Source organism: Acanthochromis polyacanthus, chromosome 11 (assembly GCF_021347895.1).
Source record: "Acanthochromis polyacanthus isolate Apoly-LR-REF ecotype Palm Island chromosome 11, KAUST_Apoly_ChrSc, whole genome shotgun sequence".
Taxonomy (NCBI): Eukaryota; Metazoa; Chordata; class Actinopteri; family Pomacentridae; genus Acanthochromis; species Acanthochromis polyacanthus.
The window spans coordinates 32,762,299-32,789,620 of record NC_067123.1 but is presented as its reverse complement, the minus strand read 5'-3'; the positions used below and the strand labels follow the sequence as shown (position 1 = coordinate 32,789,620).

General features: G+C 39.9%; 2 protein-coding genes across 6 annotated transcripts in view; both read left to right on the top strand.

Annotated features, from left to right (window-relative positions):
* The first annotated feature begins 326 nt into the window (after positions 1-326).
* On the top strand, positions 327-4,557 carry si:ch211-215i13.3 (brain and acute leukemia cytoplasmic protein). 2 transcript variants are annotated; one of them, XM_022197839.2, is made up of 3 exons: positions 327-688; positions 931-1,055; positions 3,098-4,557. In XM_022197839.2, the coding sequence occupies exons 1-3, from the start codon at positions 550-552 to the stop codon at positions 3,221-3,223; spliced, it is 390 nt and encodes a 129-aa protein (XP_022053531.1). In that variant the 5' UTR covers positions 327-549; the 3' UTR covers positions 3,224-4,557. The 2 variants fall into 2 exon arrangements, with proteins under 2 accessions (XP_022053531.1, XP_022053530.1); XM_022197838.2 differs by having other exon boundaries at positions 931-1,075.
* A 1,600-nt stretch (positions 4,558-6,157) lies between these two features.
* The window catches only part of spire1a (spire-type actin nucleation factor 1a), a 34,078-nt gene continuing 12,913 nt past the window's right edge, over positions 6,158-27,322 (top strand). For 2 of the 4 annotated variants that reach the window (XM_022197837.2, XM_022197835.2), the window contains exons 1-4: positions 6,158-6,676; positions 10,881-10,912; positions 21,602-21,862; positions 24,824-24,949. In XM_022197837.2, the coding sequence (XP_022053529.2) occupies positions 6,304-6,676; positions 10,881-10,912; positions 21,602-21,862; positions 24,824-24,949 (792 nt within the window). In that variant the 5' untranslated portion in view covers positions 6,158-6,303. The remainder of the gene's footprint in view (positions 6,677-10,880; positions 10,913-21,601; positions 21,863-24,823; positions 24,950-27,322) is intronic. The other 2 variants (XM_022197834.2, XM_022197836.2) reach the window with 2 other exon arrangements.

The following is a 27,322-nucleotide window of genomic DNA, read 5'->3' as shown; positions in this document are numbered from 1 at the left end:
TGAAAATAAAACTGAAATACACTTAGCCATCTGAAATGTGCAGCTGTAAATCTATCCAGAGATCCAGATTGTGCTGTAAAGTTGACCTATCATCACTGATAAAGTCATTTGTTGCGACTTATGAATGCAAATTGTGGTATCATGTATGCTAATATTTCCCATTATTCTTGCAAAACACAAAGACCACAATGACTGATATCAGCGCATATTTTCAGGATGATGGTGATGATGATGATGGTGGTGGTGGTCGTAGTGATGATGCTGATAGGAACTGATTGTCCCTCTCGGCCAATCAGGGCTCAGCCTGCATGCAGGTTTAACTCCCTCCTCCCTGGATGACGCAGATTGATCCCGTGTGTTCACGCTGCTGCTGCTGCTGCTGCTGCTGCTGCTGCTCAGCTGCTGTCTGTGGAGAGGAGCATCAGCCAGCAGCTCACGATGGAGGCGCAAACGGGGATGGAGCTGCAGCGGCAGTAGAGATCCGGTGAAGATGCTGCAGCTGTTGCGCCGCTTCTAAGCCCGAGTCAGCTGCAGCTACACCTGCCGTGGATGCTTTTCTCGATGGGTTGTGGAGGGAGTCGGGCGGACGCGATCATCGAGCCGAGATACCATGAAAGCTGGACGAGAGAAACAGAATCGACGTGGCTCACCAACACGGACGTAGAAACCCCTCTACCAGTGGCAGCCAGTAAGAACCTCCACCCTTCTTTTTGCCTGCTTCAGCTGGAAAATGAAACATCAGTCATTGCAGGCCACATTGCATTCCAAATTCAACACTTTGTAATCTGAAATATGATCCAGCAGGCTCCAGCATAAAGCTAATGAACCATTCAGATCATATCAGCTGACATCCATTCACACCATCTTATTTGCTATGTTTTGATGCACTGGGTGTTGTGTTTTCGGTCAATAATCAGCTGTCATCCTAAGGTAAAGCTCTGGAGAGCAGTCTGAGGGAGAAGAGGATGGTGAACACCGGCACCCAGTGTGGGAAGCAGGCCCTCACCACCACCAGCTCCAACCACCAGAGGAGACCCAGACGCTCCTTGAGTGATGTAGGTGTCACTGGTAGCAGGTACTGGCATGTCCAACTCCTAAATATACAAACACCAACAGCCTGTCTGTGCTCACGTGGTGCAGCATCACACACTGTACCTGTCCTGTCCTCTTACATCACTCCCCATTTGCATGGATTAAAGTCACAATCCTCTGCAGAATTAGGATCGATTTCATAAGGAGTTTGAGCGCGGGAGCTTTTAATAATATGCGATGAACAAAAATAGCAATGCAGCATGTCAGCATTTGTTAAATTCTTTCTTAATAACGTGGCATCCAGATATTGTAAGTCAGTATATTGTCATAAATCAGCGCTGTATAGAGTTAATGAGGTTGTCGATGCTGCTTGTGGAAAGTTGTCCCATTGTTCCTGAAGGCCTCGGTGCAGTTGGCAGACATTTTTTGTGAACAGGATAAAGTTGTCAGACATTTTAATCCAAAGTATCATGTAGCAGATTGTCTGTAGTACCATCGTATCTATAATTTTTTAGATGAGAAATAGTGTAGTTGTGCCCCTAACTGACATGACAGCATCCATCATGCTCGTTCTTTCTGTTGTCATCTGTGGCATTGTGTAATTCAGATAAAGCAGCATTTTATAGTCAAACAGTGTCTGTGTTCGGGTCATAATGTCTGGTTATGCTTCTTTATTGACTCAGCAGCTGAGAATTTGTCACCAGTTGCCTAAATTCAGCCCTTTTCTAACCACAACAATAGAGATTAGATTCATTACTTCTCTAAATTTAGAAAAAAAGACGCCTTGCATGCTCCGTGTACATCTTTGTTCTGCATATTTGCACAGAATGAAGTCATTTTTCATTCATGTATTTTTATTGGAAGTCCCATCCTTCTTCCCCAACCTCACGTCTTTATTACGTTATTCATATATCATGCAAATGACTACAAATATGTTCACAAATACATATTATTTAATTGCAATTTGTCAGTGGTACAGCTGCGCACCGCTACATATAGCCAAGTTTTAGCCCAAATGTTATTGCATCATTACAACAACTGTAAATGTTCAGAGATGCACAATGTGAAAATATTAAATAATTGGTTGATTTGTCTTAAAGTGGGGTAAAGTTAGCTGCAGAGATTCTGTGCTAAATGAGAACTAGGCCTGGACAGAATCTGTCTGGTTAAATGCAGATCACTTTTAGACCAATTTCTTATTTAAGTTGTTTACAATAGGTTATAAAGGAAAAGGTTGGACTAAATATGTGCCACAGAGCTTAATGATCAGCTAATTATTGAGTGTGTCCACTTAAGAATATGCAGTTGTTCTGGTAATCGATCAAGCAATACAGTATTTTTCTGTTAGTATTTGCTGCTTCTGTCTATAGTATATAATAGAAAACTGAAAATCTTGGACTGATAATACAAGAAATGTCAAGATATCACTTTGGGCTCTGGGAAATGTAATAGATAATTTCACTTGTTTGAAAGTTAAAATGGTTTATTTAGAAAATAAGGTGAATCAGTTAAGTATTATAGGTTTTGTGAGCAAATACTATCAGTGGATAGACTACAATAGACAGTATTTAGTCTACCATTTAAAGTCATTAGTAAATTTTGTCTCCACACTGAGAATAATAGATTGTTTAAGTTTTTTTTTTTTGGAATTAGGAAAACAGTCTATGATTATCAGCCAAATATTTGATTAGAAAGCAAACTGCACAAAAATAAATGACAAGAAAGAAAAATGTCTACAGTCAATGCACGTGTGTGTCAGAAGAGACATAAGGATAAAAATATATGTTCTGTGCATGTTTTAGATTGAATGTAGGATTTCTTTTTGGGACGGAGTTGCAAATAACTCCTTTAATTATTTAAAAAGCCTCAAAATCCATCCATCTGATCAAGTGAGTTACATTTTTCCTCATCTCATAAACGCTGACTGTTTCTTATCCACCTGCCTTTTTCGGCTCAGCTTCGGTGACTCAGGTCTCGCTCAGCCATCTTTGCCCACTCACTTTCTGTCTGGTGTGGTGATATTTAAATGACGTGACATTCAAAATCATACTTTTCTCTCTCGCAGCAAACTACTCGTGACTCCAAAAGGAGGGCATCAAAGGAGGCCGCTGCGCTGTCTAAGGATGGGCAGCCCGTCAATATCAACGCTGGTGGAGATCCTGAACCTGGAAACGCGGGTGACGAAAGATGAAGAGAAGCCACGAGCCCGTGAGAAGGAGGACGGCCGGAGCTGCGAGCGGTTCACCAGAAAACGTGATGGTGATTTGCAGAAGCGCGTGGGCGATGTTTGCGAGTGACTTTGCGAGATCCTGGCCGTTGTTCGCGGTGATTTACAACATAAGCGCCCGCATATGTCTCCATCCAAAGACCTCTGGATGCTGCATCTTTGTCGTGCCATTGCATGTGTGAAGAAGAGAGTGGGTTCCAAACAATGTCCGCGCTCTCCACCATGCTTTTTCTCCCATGCTTATGGTGCCAGTCAGGGAATGTGTCACTGTGTTAAGCCAATTTTAAGAAAACAAAACAGAAAAAAAAAAGAGCGAAAAGAACAAATTGCCCCCATATGCACATGATAATCACAATCTGCACATCCGATGTGTCCTGTGTGGGGCCCTCCTAAAGATTTTTGCTTTAGTTCTTTGTGCAAATATACTCCTTTTGTTGTGAATGATAGTATGAGAACCAATAATGATGCTGTTTAACCTCAGTTGATGCTGTAAGTGATGTTCATTTAAAAAGAACCTGAAGTGCTGTTTTGGGAGCTGAGACTTGGATGTGTGAAGCTTGAAGGCTAAAGACTGTCTTTTCCAGCCTTTGCAAGATAAACAAACAAACACACCCGCATGTGCCTACGATTCATCTCGATTTGAACTGTACTTGTGTTAACTTTGAGAGTTTGTTTTTTTGAAACTTTGTTCAGTATTATGTGTTCTACAGTTCTCTATTTATTTCCCGTTATGTTGTGTAATGGTACACTCTATATTATTTACAACAAGGTATTGTAACTTTTGAATTCTGTGGCTTACACTGATCTGCATGTATAATTCAGACTCATACTTATTTGGTTTTGGTAACAAAAATCTCTGCCCAAATATGAACAAAAGCAAGCCATTTGAGAATAAAGTATTTGCCTCTCCAGCACACATGGAAATACTCAGGAGGTAACTGAGGATGGGGCATTAGGGAGATGATATTTCTGACCAGCAGATGGTGGTGTTGACCAACTGAGGTCTCATTAAATGAAGATGAAGCAACCACTGAAGGAAAGTAAACGAAGGACAATCTACTGGTCGCATCTTGCCGGTAAATTCAGAGTCTCATTTAACGTTGTATACTTGCGATAGCTGTTGCTTGTTGAGAGTTTTGAATCTTTCTCTGGGATGGTGAAACGTGTACAGGCCCAACCACATTTGTGATAGAAAACAAACTTGAAAATTTGAACATAAAGGATCTACCATATTTTTTTCTTCTTTGCATTAAAGCTGTTGCTGGCTTTCTAAGTTGTGAAACCCAGAAAAAAAGTGATTACGTGTTGTTATTTCTCATTAGCTACACACAAAGGCTATACAGCATTTCAAACTTCGGTTGATGGAGTTGAAGCTAAATAAATAAACCCAAATGTGTTCAGCAGAAGATGGAGCTCTGATGAAGAAAATGTGCATACACTGGATTCATCCCATTTTTCAAAAATGATTAGTCAGCTTTATATTGCTAATGGGTGGGTGAATATATAGTTATGTTGCACCCAGGCACACAGAGTTGCAAGTAAATGTACCTTTTTATTCTTGAGACAAATATATTAGATGCATGCTCTTATTCAACATCAATGGCATTGTTAGTCCTGAGCATCTGAAGCTATAGCAGAATGTCTCATGAATAGACTTGGATCGTCTTTTTTTTTTTTTTAAAATACTGCTAATAATAATAATAAAAAATGGTTCTATCCATTGTGATTGTGCAGTAAAGCACTGAAAATTATACATTATTATGTTATTTTGCTGTCCATAACAATCCAACCTGCGTACTAAGGTCAAGATATTTTTCTAACCATCAAGTGTTTTATTAAAAATATTTCACTGTAGCAGTTCATTTACATCCATTTTATTCTGCTGTATTTTGTATTTTATCTTTTACATGTTTTATACATTTGCATATGATAAGGTGTTATATAAACAAACTTGGTGACAAGCTCGCTGAATAGGACTAAATCTAAAGTACACAGTGGAGAGAACCGCTGCTCTTTGCCAGGCTGCACTCAGTGTGATATGAATGTGGAGCTGACTTTACAGATGTGCACCGGGTCTCACATTTTTTATATGCATTTTAGTGTGAAATAACTTGAAATGGTGCAGTTATCAAGTTAAAATATGGCCTTTGTCTTACCATGTAGCACAGAAATGGAACAACCTCATAGTTTCAAATCTAACCTGAAAACTTGTACTTGTAATGACTGCAAAATAGTTTTAATTCAGTTTTAGATCATGGTCTGATCCATGCATCTTTTGCCTGCACTTTTTTAGCATTGAATTGTTTATTGTAAATCATTCAGTATATTTGAGATTTTTAACTGTGTCCTTAATGATATTTTTATTGTGTTTTGAAGTTCCTCAACAGAAAGATCTGAGTTAAGGAAGTTAGAAATATGACATTCAAAAGCTATGTAAGATACAGGCTATGCATTACAATCATTGAGAATTGACCAGGAATAATCTAAGAGTTGAGCTGAGACTCTGACCATTTTCAACTCTAAGCTGAAAACTTTTTAAATTTTAATTCAGTTAAATTCAGGAAATTATTCGATGCATTAAATGTCAGCACTACTGTCATTTTAATTGTGATTTTAAATTAACTTCATTCATTTAAGACGGTCCTTTACTATGTTTTTGTCATGTTTTGAATTGTCCACTGTATGAAACTGAAATTAAAAGCTTACTTTAAGAGGTACATTTAACTGAGGCCCCAGTGTGGCAAAACTCCCAACAGCCTCTGCCAGTGTATATTTTTTTGAATTATTGAGATCATTTATGCGTGCTGTGGGTTAACCCCTCACCTACAGACAGCTCAGGTGTTTAAATTTAAGTCTCCGCCTCCTGCAGCTGCGGTTGCTGGACTTTAACCTGGCGGGCGGAAGGACCACGCGGTCACCGGAGCCGCCGCTGAGCCGTTGGAGCCGCTCAGACCGAACAGCAGCTTCAGAGACCGACAGCAGACTATGTAGCTCAGAGCCCTCAAAACACACGCTGACGAGCATATTTCGCCTTTTTTTCCTCAATGTCATGCGGTTACAATGATGTGAGGATGGCTAAACGACCGGGGACCGACGACGGGATGTTGACTTCGCCCACCATTCTCCGGGACTTCGCTGCCGACTTGAACGCCGGAGACGTGAGCATGGACTGCGGCGACGGAGCCGAGGAGGTCTCCCTGGAGGAGATTCTGACTCTGTACAGCCAGCCGATAAATGAAGAGCAGGCTTGGGCTGTGTGCTACCAGTGTTGTCGGACGTTAGCACAGAAACACAAGAGGAAAGGCTCCAGGAGCGCCGGTGTCCCCGCGGCAGGCTACCCGAAGAGGATTGAGGGACCTAGGGATGTGAGGATCGGGAGAGACGGCACCGTGAAGCTGGACTTTGAAGACAGCACAGGTAACCGCATTAGACAGGTGGACGGGCATTTTATCAGTCGCCTGGTGTGGAAAACCTGCGTAGCCGAAGGGTAAACACCACAACAATGAAGCTTTTTTTCCCCCACCCTTCACATCACTCACAGGCCAAATGAACGGAGCATCCCTACAAAGAGGCCATATTGTTGTGGCTGCCTGCTTCCAGCCATGTGGCGAATTTGTTTACAGACGCCCGATGCGGATATTAATAATACATCATAGATCACCGCATAGCTGCCGGGGATCACAACGACCAAGGAAGCTGTTGTATCAATTATTCACACCGTCAAGGGTTCTGGTTTCTCAGCAGAATCCTGTATTTATATTAAAAACACGGCTCATATTGTTGCTGCTATGTTGGCTTCAAGAATGGCTGCTGTGCTTGGATTTAAATTGTGTCCCTGCAGCGGTCAGTTAGCGTCAGTAAACAGTGAAGCATGTGATGCATTTATGCTTAGGGGTCCAGGGCATATCAAGGCAACATAACTAGCATACAGTAAAAAAAAAAGCCAAAGTTAGGTGACTCATAGCTGCTAACAGCCTCATTATCAGTGTTGTGACTAGTTTAGTGCAGTACAGGTGTTTGCTGTCAGCTGCATTCACCTTAGAGAGTGGAAATGTAGTCAAACATAATCTAGTCATGTTGGCACTAATTGGCTGCTGCAGACATTAAATCAGTTTGATTCCTGCAGAACTCATTGCACAAAACTGCTCTGTGAAATCTACCAGCATGAGCAGTCGGAGAACTTCCATATTTTATTAACATGCCCTCTAAAAAGAAACCAGTTCCCTAATGTGATGAAACCTTTAGGGCTACCCCACAGCATCAGAACACTGCTGATCAATAGCAGATGGTAAATCAGAGATATTATTATGCAAAACTAATATTTCAAAAGTGAAATCACAGCTAGTGTTCTTAGAAGTGTCTTTAGAGGTCAAAAGTGTTGTTTTCTCTGTCTTTTTTAATTATTGCATCCAATATGTGTCGACACACTGACTATATTGCACCACCAGCCTTAACTATTGACAGAGAATTACTTCACAGCAATTTTGATTTATTAAAAAAAAAAATCCTGCTAAACAAAAATTTTCAGTTTTTAATTGTGAATATCTGCTTGTTTCACTAATTTTCTGTAATAGTAAATTGAAATCCTATTGTTCAGGACTGTATTGTAAAGCACTGACAGATGCCACCACGTTTTTATATCATTTTCTGACTCTTTATGGGCTAAACTATTAATTGTTGACGAAAATAGTGATCGTTTGCACCCCTATTCTGTCTTGCATTTGAGCTTGTCTTGCCACATGGACAGAAATAGACAGGTAATGGACTGTATCAAAGAGTTCCAGTCCTAATGAGCTGGAACATGTTGTCTTTTAATATGGCTAAGAATTGATTTACACTTGGGATGGAAGCCAAAAACAGTCAGCTACTGGGAAAACTGTTATGATTCTTTCCCTTTAAAGCCACCTGGGTGTAAAAACAATACTGATCAGCGCTCTGTGTACTGAGAACTAAGAATTGAGACCATGTAGTGTACTTTAACGCTCATTCCTTTACAACCACTTGTATGTAGACAGATGTACAGTACATAATGCCTGAGAGCCTTGTGGCCTTTTAACTGCATTCCATTAATACGTGAGAGATAAAGTTGGGTGTTGGAGGAGGAGGTGTGTCTATGAACACGACCTCAGGCACTTACTTTATGTCCTACCTCTCTTAGGAACCAATTAGCCAGATTTCTTCATATTTTACCCTCCACTGTTTCTTTCTTTTCTTCTCTCAGTTTAACCCCTCTGTCCAGCTCTGCTTCATTTCTGCTCCTCCAGCCAACCATTAACGTTTGCTTTTTGTGGAGCTGACACTCACAGAATAAACAGATTCACACAGTGCTGCCGAGCATCTTTGCACCACCAAAAATAGCACCAATGTGATGATTAGATGCACAGACTTTGGAAGTCTGAGTGCAGATGAGTTTGGAGATTATGGGGAGTTTCCTTTGCTGCTCCTCTGGCTCGTAGCTGGGGTGTTTTTGGGACAGCTTGGCCCAGTCCTGATTCTTATTAGGCCTGGTGATGAGAGAGGCGTGAGGCCTATTAAGCTTCCAGTGGCTCAGCAGCCGGTATAAGGGGCTGCAACCCAGCAGAAAATCAATGCTTATGCAACTTGCATATGGCCCACTCATGAGTCAGTGACAAGGTGGCATAAATTGGCCAGTTACCAGACCACCAACACTGGGCTTTGCAGCTTCCTCTGACGAACCCACCTTGTTTAAAGATGTGTGACGGCTGCTGTGGTCAGCTACCGAGCAGTAAACAAGGAAATGACGCATAGCAAACAGAATCACACTAATAAGCAACACAAAGTCTGAGTCAAATCTTATTTTTGGGCAAATTGATACGAGATGCACACGACTCGTGCTGCAGTCAGATCAATTTAGATCTAGCAGGGGGGAGAATGCATTTCACTACAGTGCAGCAAGATTTAGAGTTGTTCACCCCCCCCTTTTTTTTAGTGTTTTATATCTACAGTACAGACATTTTTAAGGATCTTTTTCTATATCTGTTGATTATGGCAAGTTTTACCTTCCAATTTAATCAACCAGAGAAGATCTCTTGTAGCCATTTCTCTCTGTGAAACCCTTTTAGCAACACAGCGGTTGATATTTCTTTGAATAGGATAGTCAGGGTGACACTAAACGCTGCTCCAAATATGTCCACTGAGCTTTACTTGCCGTAGGAAAGACGAGGAGGCCTTGCCAAGCCACCTCTCCTTGCCTGGGACAAACAGAGGACCCAGTGTTTCCCTGATGAGCGTTTATGGCCGAATGTTTTTCTCCCATCTGTTTGCTACAACTTTCTTTAGAGTGACGTGAGTTGTGTGACGCTATGAAATGAGTATTTTCCATCAATATGCTCTTAAGTAATCTAGTTTTCTTTGTAAATTATATAAATTATTCTTCTGTTGATAACCTTTAAATGCAGTTATCACACGTATTAGTATTCAGACATAATGTACATCTGGCCCAAGTGTCTCATATATGTGCAATTATCTAATTTTACTCTCTGGACTGATGTTAAAGTCTCCTGCTATATCACTCTATATGTACTTTAATCTTTGACCTCCCTCTTTATCCTGTGTTCAAATCGGTGTGTCCAGTAACCGCTGTTAAATATCAAAGTTAGATCTGCAGTGATTCACCAGTTAATCAGTTAACTGGACTGACAGAAAATGAGTTGTTTTATTAATTGGCTTATCGTTAAATCTCTCCAATTTGATTAATTTGAAGTTGTCAGGTGGAGCCATACTACGCCCAATGATTAGTCAGAAATAGTCTTCAAACCGAACACCAATGGAAGTAATTGTTAGTTGCAGCCCAGGCCGAAACAAACTCACAGTGAATGAAGTAATATTTGATTGATCAGTGTGGGAAAGAGATTTCTTCTGTGTACTTTTGCGCTCATTTGTAAAAGTCTGGAGGTACACCTGCATTAGGAAAGTCCTTACCAGAGCAGATAAGGTTGTCAGAGCTCAGATTAGTTTAGTCTCTTTTTCCAGAAAGAGAAAGTTTAGTTTCTTTCTTCTGTTCAGATGCTGTGATTTTGGAGTGTTCTTTAGAAAAGATTACCATAAAAATTAATATTCAACCTCAGATGCAGTGTTTAGGGAAAGGTCACAGCCAAGGGTGAGGTATTGCTTTCTCTTTTTCTGACTCTCCATTTGGAGAGAGGTTTCCATGGAAACAAGAGGGCAATGGTTAGATGTCTTTCCTCAGAGTGTGAATGAACAATCATATTACTATAAACAACCCCCAGTGGTACGTTTTGACACTTCAATTGCCTCAGGCGATGTTCAGTGACTGCAGAGAAAACATAATAATTTATTAACCTGCTGGTTTTCCAGCCGTCTGCAGCGTTGTTAAGTGATCGTGCTTTTCAGCTGCTCCTGTGTGGCAACATTTAGTCCCTGTTCTTGTTTTTAACATGTTAATGTTAATACTTTATGTTCTGTAACACTGAGTTAAGTGTGCGATTTCTCTCTCCGTTCTTGCACAGCCATAGAGTACATTCGCATAAATAATTCAGAGGGTGTGTTGTCTCACTGATTGTTTCAAGGAACTTGTTGCACAATCAGTCTTCATTGTCTATGAGTGTGAATAACTCTTCTCTCTGTTCTGTCATTACAGATAAATACCAATCAGCCCCTACGTCATTAGAGGTGAGTTCAAATCACATTCTCTTTAGTCACTCCAAGTTCGCTTGTCAGATGAGTTTTCCTTTCCAGTGAGTGCTAGTGAAGCGGTTGGTAGGTTTTCTATTAGCCACAGTTCAGCAGGTGTACTACCCTCCAGACTGAATGTGAGAGTTTTACTTTCAATACTTCTTTTCACTTGGCAGCTGTTAATTTGTGCTGCCTATCATCATCTTAACACAGACAAAGTTATTATTATAGAACCTGTTTTCATAGCTTGCCCACCACTGACACTGTGAGCTTTGTGAGCATCTGCACCACAGATATTCTGGTGTGGCCTCTGTGTCACAATGTTATTGACTTTGACCCTGAGAAAAACATTTCCTCTTTATCAAACCAATGAAAAGAGACATTAAACACTAACTGATGATCAGTGTTTGTGAGGAGTGTTATTTTCTCTGGTCTTTAGTTCCTGTTCTGTCTTTAAGAACTGGTAGAAATCTGTTTGATCCGTCACATCTGTGCCATCAACGTGTAAATATGGCACTTCCCAGCAGGCTCAGATGGCATCTGCTTTCTTGGATTTTTTCCTTCTGTGTGTAGAACTTGCATACATAGAATAAAACCTACAGGCAATACATGATTACAGCAACCTCAGGAAAGTTGTATCCATAAAAATAATTTTTGTTCATGCAAATAGAACAAAGCACACAGCATCATTTCAAGTGTTTATGCCAGAGATTGACAGTGGGAGTGGGAGTGAGCACAGTACAAATAGCACGCTTTACTTTGTTATGCAGTTGCTGTGTGTGCTGCACTCTAATGCAGAGGAGCACTTTAAAGAGAGCATCTTTGTTCTTCTTTTCCCTTTGTTCATGAATGCATTACTTTTATTTTTAACTGTTAAACCCTCAATAATCATCACCAAACCCACGTGATAAGAACATGTGGCCAGTGGCTGTTTGGTCAGGCAAGGTATGCTATATAATGTTGGGAGGAGAAGTCTGTGTACATAAACTAATTACACATCAAGGCGTCTATCGATTCCAAGCAGTCAGATTGTCCTTCGTGTCCTTCGAGTTTGTCTTGCAGTTCATGTGATCCCAGGCATGCACAGTATGTTTGTGTTTCTGCACGGCTAAGTAGAAGGTATAATTCCTTTACCTCAGCTGACAGCCAACAGGATGAAATCTCATGGCTGAACTGTGGCTCCTCGGTCTGATGGTGCTTATACTGTTGGTACAGATAAGCTCTGAACAGGGTGTGTTTGCATTCTTAGTTGTTTTTTTGCAACTAGCATCTTTCACAGTGGTAATTTGAGTGCATCAGATAGCAGGAAGGTACTACAGAGTCAAACATGTGAGCAATGGCTTAATCAGATGTGAGTACCTGTCGCTTGTGTGGGCTCTCTGTTAGAGCCAGCTACTTGTTTTTCCAAATCTTGTTTTGCAATGTGTGCTAGAAAAACAATGACTATTCTGATCTACCTGGCTGTAAGATGCTCTAGAATAAAATATCTGAACTGCTGGATGGCTTTTTGATGATCCTCTGGCTTTTTATTAGCATAACAATGAAGTAGAACAATTTAAAAAATATATTTTGTTGTAACTAAAGGAAGAGACAAAGCACTAACAGCCTAAAATTAATATAAGAGTGAGAGTTACTGGTAGGAGTGTGAGAATTCAACCTATTATCACCCAACCTATATCAGCTGGTCAACATTATCGGCTGGTTTTGGTGCATCATAGACATTGGTGTTGGCATATATGTTGTCCAGTATGCATTGTCATTTTTCACAGAACATAAAGTTGATAAACTGGTGTAATTTAGACATGTTGTCATCACATAGTTTGCCCCACAGGGCAACTCTGACTTCATTGTTGACCATTTGCTTGGCACTGCAGCACATGTAGCAGAGTAAGTATCACAGCTGAGGCTTCAGTGGTGCGGAGTTAGGTGGTGTCTTCACAGTAATTTGCGAAGTAGGTAACAATAAAGACCCCATCATTTTCCTGTTTCCTGAATCGGCATCGGCCCTAGTATCAGATTCTTCTTATTAAATTGTGATAAAACATGTTTAGGACATTTAATTTACAAAAGGAACAGTCAGATGTAAATAGTTGTTGTTAATGTAGTCAATATATAGATGCCGTATGATGCAGACATATGTACGTATTTTTCTGGATTTTATTAGGGAATTATTTTTTTTTAGCAGTACAAATTCCAACATGCATTGGATCTACTGATTTCCATTTGATGTCCGACATTTTGTTGACAGTACATTTTTGTTTTTCGATGAAATGCCTTGACCAGTATTGGATGGATCACACTGCATTTGGTGCCACCGTCAGGACTGAATTTTTACTGGTAGCTCATGACCAACTATTAGTTTATTGACCTTGAACATTTTTTGGTGTTTGGCAGATGTTAGCATCCAGAGCCACAGAGCTCAACTGGTTATCACTACACCTGCTAAATGTAAGCATTTTAGCATTGTCATTCTGATCATGTTGGCACGCTCAAATTAGTATTTAGGTCAAATCGCTGAGCATAGCTGCAGACAGTGAGTCTCACATCAGTTGCTTTGTTTGATTTGTTGTTTTGAGGTCAACGTAATTCAAAGTTCTAAAAGGCTGTTCACATGAGATGTAACTATAAATTCACTCTAGTGCTTTGCCTTTATCCAAGTGCATTCAGATAATTTGGGAACATTTATTTGGTACACACTACCCCACATACCTTTTATAATTGATAATGCACAGTGATGCTCTCATACTTTTGGCCACAATCCCTCATGTTTGACCTTATTTGTTTGTCTCTGTCCCTTGTGAAAGTGAGTCAGCTATCTAGCAAGCCACTCAGACACTATCACTCTCGCATACCACCGATTCTAGTCTTCAGAGCTAATCACTGGCTTTCGTGAAGTTGACCCACTCTCCCTTGTGTACATTGCACAGCTTGTGATAGTAATTATCAGTAATGTCTAAGAAGATATCAGTTTTACTGACATTAGCAGCACTAGTCGTGGGTTAGACTTTGTCTTGCTGTCGCTCTGCTGTCATCTGCGTTTGTAGTAATTCTAATAAGAAAAAATTGTCTGAGATGTGAAGTGTGCACCTTCTGTTGTAGCCGACAGAAGAAGCTTAACCTAGTTTGTTCTCAGCTGAAGATTAAGGTGAGATTAGTTGTAGTATCCTATTACTTCTCTAGTTTGCCAGATCTGCTCAATTCAGTTTGGTGCCAAGACAATTAGTTATCCAGCATCATACCTGAAGTAAAGCCTTGGATTTAGTAATGGATCGTATTAGAGTGAATTTCTGCATTAGTTGCTTGAAAGTTTGACTAAAAGACCTGTTTTTCTTGTTGAAAGTAAAATTCCAAATTCAAATGGGACCCTCTTTCAAACCCATGTTTCTATATATTCAGCATCGATTGGTAGGGACTGCATATCTTTGCATGCTAACAGTGTACAGTAGTGGCTGCAGCTGTTTGAACAGGGGCTCCATGTGTCTGTTAATGAGGCTTCTGTGTTTAGTGTGTGCACAGGGGGATACATGTTTCCCTCATCACCCTCCTACCAGCCACCAGAGGCTATGAGCTCCGTCTCTACAAAGACTGTCTGTCACGCTTGTCAGCTCTGACGTCAGACTGCACATTTTGAGAAGGAGAAACGGGACATTTTTTTTTATGTTTTTTGGGTCAGCTGGCTGCGTGCTTATTTGTAGGCAGAGTCCCCTGGAGTGACTGATTGACACTCAGTTTGATCCCTGTCTGCCTGACAAGTACCAGTGACCTCATTATTTTGCATGCTGCTTTTATCCAAATGGATCAATTGATTTTTGTGAGTCTGACAGCTCATATTCCAGTCCCCAAGGTTATATTTCTGCCTATGCTGGGATATTCACAGAAAACGCAAAACCACAGGAAGGCGATTTATTGAACAGTTAGACCTATTTAAGACGGGTTATTCTATTAATATCTAGGAAGACATTTAATTCTCCTTTTTCCCATCCAGCCAGGCCTGAGTAATGAATTGAGTTTCCTTCTCAGTCTGTCAGGTCAATAAAGTTATCAGATGTTCAGCCACAGATGTTTTGCTGCAAGAAAGTCCTGTGTGGCTTTTGAAAGAAGACGAGATAAGACAGTTTGTGTGTAGAGCCAATTTTTCCATTCCTTTCATAGAAACTGATTTGTGTGGTGTTTAGAGACACTTTAAAAATCCAACAGCATTTAGGTCATACTCAGAAGGAACTGACTAATGCTCTAGTGAAATAAACTAGATTCTGTGGGTTTGTTGCTTTAGGGAGGATGTTTTTAGCACATGCAATGACCACAGGGGTCAGAAGGCTTTTTAAGCTTGAAAAACTGAGTCTTCATATCATGCGTTTTCAGTTTTTTTCTTACTGAAGAGTCTTTCCTTCATCTGCAGTATTGACTTTTATGCCAGTTTTCCTGCTGATGGGTAGAAATGATGACACGTGATGTCAGAGGTGACGGTTTGATGCAGACGGACATGTTCTCGGCCCTCAGCAATTTCCACTTGATTTCACAGTTGAATGCAAACTCAACAGTTTCTGACCAGGAGGTACGTAAGAGCAGCACCATGTCCTGTCCCTCTATGATAGGGATGCTGCACAGCATCCGTTCCTGCAGTGGAAGACCTCTAGATTTAGCTCTGGTTATGTAACTGTCTATGTTTTGATGGCTTTGCTCTACTGCTGCAGCAAATGCTAAAGGCTGCTTAGTTGACTGCTTTGTGAACTCCAATTGGCAGCAGTGGTGCCTTGGGCTGCAAGTGCAAAGGCAATGTTAGCTCTGATCCAGAAATCATGTCCAGCCAATCGCTTTAGTCTGCAAGGACAGCATTTTGCAGTATTGGTATTTTTACACTTGTAATTTATTTGTTTACAGAGCCACTTGAGTATCATAGCAAAGTGTAACCATGTCTAGAAGTAGAGAGAAGGCAAAAAGGTATTTTTTTGCAGTATGATAGAATTATGTCATAAAAAATAAAGTTGAATTATTTTGATAATTATTTTACAAAAATGTAAAAAATGTAGAATCAAGTGATCACATTTGTTACCGATAGTGTAAAAACCATAGTGACTCTACCACCATAAATATTTAACTTTACATTTTTCATTTGTTTCCATACTTGTGCCCTCTCTCTCCTTTGTGTAAGTTCAGCCTAAAAGTCCCAGAATTTTTTCAGCTGACTGTTAGCTGTAGCCGAGTCGCTGCTGCCTTCTTGGTTCTACTTTCTCTTTTTCTTTTTTTGCGGAAACTGTTTATTTATGGAGATTTTTTGAGTAAGATGTTTAGAATAAAGTGATTTTGATGAGCTTCGGAATTACACCATATCCCAAAGATATCATGTCTGTAACAGCAGTCAAACTTATGAGCAGGTGTGTAATTCTGTAGACATAAGGTAGAGGACTCAGCAGCCCAGAAGTCTGGCTTTCCTCTCTCGTGTGAGTCTTTAAGCTGCTCTATAACACAAACAACTCATTCTTTGCCCATCTGCATTCTAGTTGACTCACTGATGCTTCCCCCTGTCATGGCCACTCCTCTTGTATTGCTCGTCAGTCTTTACAACTGAGAAAATGTATGTTCTTCCAGCCTTATTTTTAGGATTCTTTTTCCATATAGTTTTTAGTTATCTATCAAGGACTCTGCGAGAGAAAATTGCAATAGTGGCAAATAAAAGATGCATTGCACAGTAAAAGATGGATAAAGCAGCTTTTTTTTACTTTATGTAACCTAATCGTGGGTAATAATATTGTAATTTAATCACTTTTCCAAGGGTATTTGCATTGCTTTCTCCATGAAATACATCTGTTCCACCTATTGTGAACTAGCTCTAGTTTACATAAAACTATGAGTACAGCTCTAAGGGCTGCATCCGTTCTTTCAGGAGACAAAGGTCATTCATGAGTAAAAAATTCTCTTCGTATTTGTCATTTATTCACAAGACGATGTCTCTGACGTGGGAAAGAGCGACTCGCTAATATAAAAAACTCATTGTTGGAAAACAAGCACGAAGCACTTCTTTCCCGAGGCGATGATGTCATGCAAAAAGCTCATTTTTTTTATTTGTTTGTGACCCGTGAGAAAAGTTGAGGGAAACTGCGCTACTTTCTGAATGGACTGCTGAGATACATTCAGACTGTATTCTGTTTCCGAACTCTGTGTGTTTTTTTAGTGAACTGGTAAGCCTTTCTTAGCACTGATGCCGATATCCTTCTCTGTGATACTATTTCTTTCCATGACACCCACAATGACTCATCCTTCTACATTTCCTAAGAACCATTTTTTCATGTAGGCGATGCCCTGTGTTACCTGTGGCTGACTGGTGGGGAAAATATGAGTGTTTTCTCCACCCCTGCAGCCACCTCCCCTGGATGAAGTCTGGTTTCAATTAGTGGTTTCCTACCAAGTGTTTCAACTAGTGCCTTAAATCCCCGCAGTGGATTTCCTGGCTGTCTTTTCGTAACGTTTATCCGCATACTTGTTCCCCCTCCTTCCTCATGCTGCTCCTCTGCTATGCCTCCCTGCCTCATTCCTCTGAGTCACAAGTCTTTAAATCAGATTTTGATGTGTAATTGAAAAACTGAGCTGTATTTTTTTCCTTCCTTTCTCTTTTGCCCTTCACTCAGCTGAAGATGTCTTCCCCATTCCTTCTGTCACTAACTCCCAGGGGGACTTCCTGTATGTCATTCTTCAATAGAAGGAAGTGAATTGAAGCTGTTACAGCACTGCTATGTTGATGGAGTTACCAAGCCTCCACATGTATATTTTTATCCATTTACATCTGGATTTGTACAGTATGTTTGGCAGAATAAGTCCAGGCTGTCATCAGTTATGCTTTCAGCCAGCAGATTGTTTTCCTGAGTGCTTTAATTATTGATATATTAAACCCTGGGCTTTTCTGTTCTAGCTCCTGTTGAACCACCAGGGAGTTAATTATTACAACATATTTCAATGTGGGATGGGAAAGTGGATTTAAACAATAACTGTTGACTAAATCTACTCATGACCAGCCGATATAGTAAATGTTCCTCAAGTGGAAATCTAGTCTAATGTGTCTGCTTCGATTGCACATGAATGGAAGAGGATTTGTGCACATCTGTACAGTTTTACTACGGCATAAACATCTACATCACTGCGACCAATGAATGGGAGCCCCTGTGCCGACTGTCACTCCAGCGTCCTCTGCTCTCTGGGCCCACTACAGCGCATGTTGTCCTACAGATGGATTATAAGGTTACATAATAAGACACTAAGGAATAGGATATTCCTTTTAGCCCCGGAACAGGATTACGAGCCGCACACAGTGATGTTTGATAAATGATAACAGTATAACACCATCGAGCTGATCTTTGCCCTGGAATAGCAGCATAAATAGGCTAGTGTTGGGAAATTCTAAGAGGCTGCTGATACTTTCATGGTACTGTTATTTTAGGTAGTTTTAAGTATTTTTAGGCAGAGGTAGGGTAGTGAGCGAAATGAAAATGTTACAGTAGTTATATAGAATTAAGAAAACTTGAAAAATTGAATAATTTACTTCTTTTATAAGACAAATGAATGTATTTTATGTTATTTCTTTCTATTACACATCTATTTTTCAGAACTCTAAATATCTGAGCATGTGAGCAGTTAACCTACCAGGTTCAGAAATGGTTATTGTTATTGTTTCTCACTGTTTTAGTTCACAAAGCGCTAGAAACAGTCAGTCACCAGTGTAAGTCAGTTAATACATAGACTGGTATCGCCTGGACAGTGCTGTCAGCCCTGGAGAATGGTCTAACTGCACTTATCATTCTTGTGTAGGGAGAAAAATGATGTTGCCCGTGAGTATTCCTTTAAACCAATCTCTGGTGTCTTGTGCAGTGTTGATGCACCTGCAAAATAGTTGGGGAGAATTATTTTCCTGCAAGATTTGCAAGCTGGAAGGCGATCACTGTCAATAAAATGGCTAATTAACTGAAAGAACCAAGCGGATTGGTCTTTTGTTTGGCCGGCATTTTCAGTGTGTAGGTTGTTAGCTCAGAGGTTGCTGTTGTCACCTCTTCTCCTAATGGGGATTTTGAAAGTGACAATGAACAGATGTCAGAAAGGGCAGGAAAATGCTTGGTGGCAATGCCAGGCTTAAACCTAAAGTCTACATTCTTTGAGTGGGACTACTGCACCTTAATGCAGAGAAAAAACGTACTTACTTGCAATGACATAATCCATTATGTCATTTTTGCAAAAGTACAGCAATTGAGCTGTGTGCGTTAGCTTTTTAATAGCTGCGATTTTGGAGCTACAGGATTGTCTGAAAGAGCGAGTCATTCCTCACTGACATCAAAAACAATCTCTCAAACATCCTAGTGAAGCGATTAAAAGTGTAATGGCATCGCTTCCTCTCTTTATGGCATGTGAATTATGTAATTTTTCTTGGCTCAGCTGGTGAATTTAATGAACTCAAACATGCTCAGTCAACACCCTTCTCTTCTGTTTGGGACACTCCCAGACTCGCAGATAGGTGCTATGCCGTCCCAACACCTAAGCCAAGCATAACCAGCCATGCCCATCAACACTGGTTTCACCCACATCAACAGCATGTTTTGTTTGAGCACCTCCCTTTCTCAACAATGTAACTTTGGAATAGAACATGCAGTACAGTAATGAGTCAGACCTGTTTTAGTAAATGGCTTCATCCTTATTTAAAAAAAAAAAAAAGCATTTACATGAAAAAAACACAAATGCATAAGACATCAAAATGACTAACTAATAAAGGCAAATTCTTTGGAAGAAAACGTGTTCATGGTTGACACCTTTTCAAATTGTTGGAGTGCTGAAAGAATTTAAAGTATCCATTGAAGCATACAAAGAGATTGAAGTGTTTTTGTGCTGAGCTGAAAGAAATTGGTGTCAATTGTTTCATAAACTAAAAAAAAATTGTATTTGCTTTATTACTAACTAGATGTGCACTTGAACCACAGCAAATTGTCCACTATTTTGTGCTATGTTCATTTGCAAACAAAGCCATTATACACTGCTAAACGCAAAAAAAACAGTTATAAGGGAAAATGCATTTTTCCTGACTGCAGTCGCCCCCTGAGTTTTGTAATATTGTTGGTGTTTCCTCAACATTGGGTTGGGTGTGCTTTCGATAGATCAAAGTGTAACTGAGATATGACTGCATCTTCACCGCAACTTTGAACAAATGTACTCCAAGCACAAAATTCATGTCTAAAAATCATCATGACCAATTTTGAAGGAGGTTGAGGTCATAGTGTCTATAGACTGTCAATCAACTAGACTGTCTTTCTGTCTTAAAGGGTCTTCAAGAACCAAGAAAAGAAGTCCAGTTCTCTTCTATTGAAACATTTAAGTTTGTGGTCATGGGGCACTCTGAACTCGACTTGATGTGAAAAATCCAAAGTTAGCTCTTTAGTCTGGGCTTATGGTTCAAAAGATACTTTGACACACAGGTGGTGATATAGTGCAGAACGTACAAACACCAATTTGTAACTCTCCCCTGCGTTGCTCTCATGCTTCTTCTTTTGACCAAGTTTTATGAAAATTGGACGTGTTTTTGTAATCTTTCTTACTGATCGACACACATACGGCAGATAAACGCCACCTCCTCAGAAGAAGTGATTCCCTTAGCATTTTTAGTCAGCATAAACGATTCATTAACATTCTGTTTAGTGCTTAAATGCCAGTCATCTTCACTGTACTCTGATTGAAACCAGTGGCCTGCATAGATCACTATCTGCTGTTTCCAGCGGTTGATTCAGGCCCACTGTCCTGTAGAGAACTCTAAGCTCTGAACGCTTAATAATGGAAGAGCAATGATTATCTTAAGTTGTCTGGTGAGGAAGAGGCACAGATGAGCCAACCGGATATGCTGCAGTGAAAGAACAGCTTTGTCCTGGTGGTAGTTTGAAACATTAGGATGAATTTAAACAAGATGCATAAACAAAACGTCATATTCTACTTATTGATGAGACTAATCAGTGATGGAATGAAACTGGTTCTAAATGATGCTGATAATCACTATATCTGGGGAACGCCGTGACCTCCTTTTAAGATTTTGTTTGAGGAAATGAAATGTCTTCTTGTCTTTTTAGGTGAATTGAGGTGTAGATTGGGTTGTTGGTCTGTCTAGGACATGGAATTTGAGGAAATTGGGTTGTTCCATGAGAGTGTGCTGGTGTGCTCTTAATTATAGAATAGTAAGGGCAGAGAAAGCAAAAAATGAGTGAAGACTGTCAGCTGGAAAGAACATGTTACCCAGCTGAAAGGCAAGTAAGGTAATTTAACAAGAGAGGCATTTCTTAAATACCCCAGCTAAATTTGTGAAGTCCTACAGGTTTACTGAACTGTGGAGTTTAGGAACATTGAAGGTTGTGTGTTTGCATTTGTAAGAATAGCACTGAACAGATATGACGGAGAATAATTGCTCTAATGATGTTCATATTTGTCTTTCTGTTTAATTCGAGGCATTGAATTCCAGTCTTAGCATTTTGTGTGTGTGTGTGTGTATATATGTGTGTATGTGTATTTTATCCCTGTTTGAGGCTCTCAGTGCAGCTACAACAGCTAAACTCAATCCTCATTCCAAATATAAAATCAGATGGAAGGAACTATTTTAGCCAAAGACCAAAACATGTAAACTTGTCTTAATATCCTTCATACAATAATAACCTTCAACATCTCCTTCAGGTTATTGACTCATTGGGCGTCATGATCTACAAAGCTCTGGATTATGGCCTCAAACAAAATGAAGAACGTGAACTCAGCCCGCCGCTGGAGCGCCTCATCGACATGATGACCAACACCGAGGAAACGGAGAGCGACCCTTGTCCTGATGAGGGCTACGAGGCCACAGAGGAAGAGGATGAAGGAGAGGAGGAAGAGGAGCTTGTCTCTACGACCTCCACAGGCACAGTCAGCAGCATCCAGAGCTATCGGGACATCATCATGGTAGGTTGGAATGGCGGGTTGTTTTGAACCCTATGAACCCCAAGCTGTTTTACGAGTTCCTGTCACATTTTTATTCACTGTAATAAAAAGTCCTGCACCTCTGTGGAAACGGCACATGGCTAGAAACAGAGGGGAATTAAAAATGACTTCTATTCAGTTTGAGGCAGCGAACATGCAATAAATCATAAATAAAAAGAAAACTTCAGTTGAACTTTTGGCTAATTCACAAAAAGAAATGGAAAAACTAAAATGAACATGTATACCATTTCATTCTGACTATAGCTGTTTCCAATACTAGAAAGAAATAGTTAATTTACATCCTTTAGATGTTTAACTACTTGTGTTTTTATTTCGCTTCCATAGTTGTCTTCTATTTGCTCCATGTAAGTTCAGCCCGCTGTTCAAACCAGTTCAGTCCCTGATTTTTGTCATGTAGCTATTAATCACTGCTGATGGACGAATGGCTTCACAGTTGGGCTGAAGAACACAGAATTTATGTTTTTCACATAATCTGGTTAGAGTTGTCTGAGAGAGTTTTCATAAAGCGATTATGATTAAGTCACACTTTTTTGATTTAGCTTTGCTAGTTCCCTAATTGAAGGGCACATCACAGATGAGTAGTTCAAGGACTGTCAGATTCTTTGTATTCACAGCTTCTTGCACTGATAAATGCTGTCATTTTGGTGATTATTATTTTCTAAAGACAACAAGACTTTGAAACCTGCTTTTGAGTTCAGTAATTTGATTTTTATACAACAGTGTTTGACATCAAAGGGTTAGTGACAATAATTACCATGAACAAACCGGTACAGTGTGCACCACAGTACGAGATGCATATGTAGGCATGTAGACATTGTGCAATCTGAATTCTTTGCATGCACACTGATGTATTTTCTGTGCAAGTATCAAGTACTTGTGTTTATATTCAGTTGGAAAAGAGAGCTTAGGTTGTCTTCCAGTTTCCATGTGTACATTAACCTAAAAACAAACACTCTCTAATGGTCTTGTAATAACTGTAATAATTTAATACAGTTTTCCGTCATGCTTCATCCTCAATCTGATCATACAGTCTGTGACGGATTAAAATGATGCGGCAAATATTTTTAAAGCAGTTATTAAATGCGTATAATGTGCAGATGCCTCTTTTGCTCGGATTATATTCTTCAGTGTCCTGCACATATTAAAAACTGCCAGGGTGTACATACATTATTCTTTTTTACCACATTATTGCATGATTAGTCATCCGGTTTGCCAACAGAGCAGTGCAGCCACACACAGGCATCATCACCACAGCACCAAATGCATTCCCCTGATGGAGGCTGTCACTGTAAACTCCCCAAGTAGCTTCTGAATATGACGCTGGTAAATATAGCTGTATAAACACACTGGTGTTTGGGGAATAGGCTCAGAAATTGTTACAGCTTGTTCCTTCCATGTAATGAATGCAAATGTTAGGTCTGTTTGTTGCCCCTACGTGTCCAGCCTGGCCTCTAATTCCCCTTAACAATCCTGCTCTTGAGGGTAAACTGCAATATGCTGGTATGACATGGCTGGATTAGATAACTGCACATTCCCGGCTGACCTCTTTCCTGCTTTACTCCATTCGGTTCTGTCAGACAGAGACAACTCAGACAGGTGAAGGTTCAGTGAGACGCGAGGCTGATGAAAGATGACAGGACTTAGTAGTTCCCACTGAGACAGGAATAGCAAGAAGTTGAAAGTGCTGAATGGGTTTTCCCAATGCTTTAGTGAAAAGGAGTGGATACATGACCTGTCATCCTTTTACCAAAACTGTCAGTCTGGTGTTTTGAATTTAGGTGCCCATCTTCATATTAATCACGGCTCATCAAATACGCTTCTGATCAATCCAAATCCACAAACTGACGTTGACAGTGATTGTAATTTTTAAAAATTATGCAATTTTCATCTATTTTTTGTAAAAAATGAGGCTCCAGGTTTGCATAATTATTTGTGGTATAAACAATGGAAACCGCAGACGCAGTGTTATTTTTGACATGCAAGTGCATGCTTTCATTACCCTGGTGTCATTTTTCCTGTAAATTTCCCCTCAGTCGGTGAGGATGAAGAGACTCTGTTTGCTAAGTCAAATTCTTGTGACTTGCCACGCCTTAGTGGAACGCAGAAATATGTCATTCGTCTGGTTTCCTTCATTGTTTCTCTTGAAATAGTTTGACAGCAGCACATACATTACTCTGTCAAATAGCTTTCTGTTATCATTAGTCGAATACCGCACAGGTCAGTTCTTTAAAAGCTTGGGCTTGTCGGGCATTGCTGCTCCGACTGGACAATCAGGTTCATGATGGTTCTGCTTCACATAGTTTCTTTTATTTAGTCATGCAGTGAGGATGGGTTTGTTGATGTCCATCTGTCAGACCATCGCTCTGATCCAGATTGAAATACTCGATAAATGTCACATTTGTAATAACGTGACTTTCCCTCTAGTGCAATGAATAGCCCAACAAATTAATTTGATCACCTGTTTGACTTATGATGAAATTTCTCCAAACCTATGGACATTCTCACCAGCAGGAGCAACTTTATTTGTAGTGCTAATTAGCGAAACCAAAAACCTGAGCATGATAATGGTATGGTATTATAATGTCACTGTGTTTATTAATGTCATATTAAGCATGTTGGCATGCTGATGTTGACGCTGTAGATTCTGAAGCCCTTTTCAGACATGGGATGGGTACCATTGCTGCTACGTCAATCTGTTCAAGTGACGGCATTCAAACATAGTTGACCTGTCCATTACTGTTCTTCACAGAATTAAAGAATTAATCAGGGAAAGACAGATTGTGCTTTAACTAGACAAAAGATCTATGTCTGCAGCAGCTATGCAAGATACTAGTACATGTGCAAAATGTTGGCCATGTTTTATTGATGAGTATTTCACTGGCATCATAGTATAACCCATTCCTTACTTTTTCACCTCCACAGATATGTTCTTCCCACCTGCCCAGCCCATCAGATGCCCCCAACCACTACCAGGCTGTGTGTCGGGCTCTCTATGCTGAGAGCAGGGAACTACGCACCTTTCTGGAAAAGATCAAGAGTGCCAAGGAGGTACGAAATTCTGACACCTGACGTCTAAGAGTTATTAATAAATCCAGTTTGGACAAGTCTGACAAATGTCTGCACTCACTTTTAATATTTTTTTTTCTCATCTCTGCACTGCCAAAGTCTGGTAATTCTTATCAATAAGTCATACGGAGGCTGTTCGACTCGTTTGCACATCACAGACCTGTCAAAATCTGAATATGAAAGTAAAACGAAAGTGTGAGGGGAAAAGTGTGCTTCGAGGCACAGAGCAGATAAGAGCTTGTGAGAAAGTGCCGAACATCGTCTCCCTCTGCTTTGGTATGTGGGTTTACTGTGTGGAACTGAATTGGTTGAATTAAGATCTGTCAAACTTCCTTTTGCTGGGGAGAGAAAATACCAGAGATGCCCAGAAACGGCACAGTAACAACAAAACAGTCTACAGAGAGACAATCGCACAGAATGATTGGAACTGAGTGAGTGCCCTTTTCTGACCCATTTGTCACGACAGTTGAGAGCTCAACTACTTGGCATAACTTAATTTTGCTTGAACGTGATCTGGCATCCTGTTTCTTGTGCCTGTATACAAGCTAACTGGAAGATTTCTGTTTGTATCTGGCCAATTGGTAACTAAGAACGATCAGCGAGAAATTCCACCACGTTGTTGTTGTGCTTCTTAGTGACAGAATGTTTTCAACTACTGTTTGAGACAACTGGCAACTAACAGCCGCTTGGAATTGCTCCTTTTAATTAGAAATAATTCATTAACAATCAGAATAGCTGAACTCGACAGCTTTTAAGAGCGTGATGTCTTAAAATTGCCAAAATATAAAACTATTCATCAGTGCCAGGAACCGTTAAAATGGTAAGAATGGATTGGATTCTCAACTTTCTGACAACCCTTGAACTTTGTTGGGACAACTTTACCAAACCTAATCTTGAAGTAGCATCAGAATCTCCTGATTCTACGTTTCTTATGTAAAGGTTTGCCAAAAATACAACATTTGACAGTTTTTTTAATAACAAAAAATAAATGTGCTCTCTGCGTAAGCATGGAGTTATTAATAATTTAACTGCGACCAACACTGATGAAAAAAAATCTGGGTTTACACAGAGCATAGAAGATAAATATGGAAACAATTCAATTTTAAAAAAGTAGGAAAACATCTATAGCATGCAATTGCCATTTTTCCTCCCAGCTCTTGTAAAGGTGTTTTACATATTAATTCTATTTTTTAAAATTTTTTGTCAAATGAATAATCAGAGAAATTCCACTTTTGTTGAAAGTGATTTATGGCATTACAAACTGCATAAAAGATATTTAGAGGTTCTCTTCTCTTCTAACTATGACTGCGGGACTGAACCGTATATTGTAGTGACAAATAACCCCACAGTGGTTAAAAAAAATGTGACACAAAAACGTGAGCGTAAACACCCAGACATTGCTTGAGATTCAGGGGATTAAAGAAATATACGCTGGATTATGTCATGAGCACCTTAAGCTAAACAAAATATGACAGAGTGGAGTGGAGTCAAGTTTTGGAATCTTCTTTGTTGTTCATAGACTCCATTCTTAATGCTACAGTTGTCATTTTTGAACACCGTCTTTGCTTAAAATTTGCACCTGATGAGGAGGAGGATGATGATGCTAGGTATCCATTGTACAGCACATTGATGAAGAATGTCTGGAAAAAAAAGTGCAACACTTGCCTAAGCCTTAAGCAATTGAAATGCATTAGTTGAAACCCTTGTACTCTTACTAGCTCTCTGCTGTTTGCTGTGATTTAACTGAGGTTTAAGGAAGATGTTGCGATAAGGCTTACTCTATGACTTGTCAGACAGCATAGCTTTACTTTACAGTATGTTCACACGAACTGTGGCTTCTGCAGCAGACATGATTCATGCAAACAATCTTATGTAATAGATGGTTATAGAATCAAGTTTAACCTTATTACAGAAATTTAAGGAGCTTATTGGAAAGGATTGGACCACTCAGCTCCCACTCAGTGTTACTGGGTAATTAATTACTAAGTAACCACACATGGTACCATACATCACACATGCTTTACAGATTAGCGGGTTAGTGAGTGTTGTTCTCAGTTTCTCTTACTGTTCCAGTGTTTTTGTGTTTTCTGTCTGTAAAGGCTCATGCTAAAAAAAAACAAAAAAACAACCAAACTGGAATTTTAAAACTACAAACTGAAATTTGGGTGACTCCTGAGTCCCAAAGGCAGAAGCTAAATAATAAGAGGAATACGATTAAAAAAGGATTTTTTTGGAAGAAGGGATGAATTTTAGCAGTAAACATGGGTGTGGATGAATAGATGTGTAGATTAGAAATGCAAAAAGAGAAGCAGATGCCAGCAGATAACCGTTAAGGCTTCAGTTTTTCTTTGATCT

Coding starts and splice junctions, on each gene's coding strand:
- si:ch211-215i13.3 (XM_022197838.2), top strand. CDS start 550: ATGCTTTTCTCGATGGGTTGTGGAGGGAGTCGGGCGGACGCGATCATC. Junction 689..930: donor CCCTCTACCAGTGGCAGCCA/GTAAGAACCTCC, acceptor TGTCATCCTAAG/GTAAAGCTCTGGAGAGCAGT. Junction 1,076..3,097: donor GTAGGTGTCACTGGTAGCAG/GTACTGGCATGT, acceptor TCTCTCTCGCAG/CAAACTACTCGTGACTCCAA.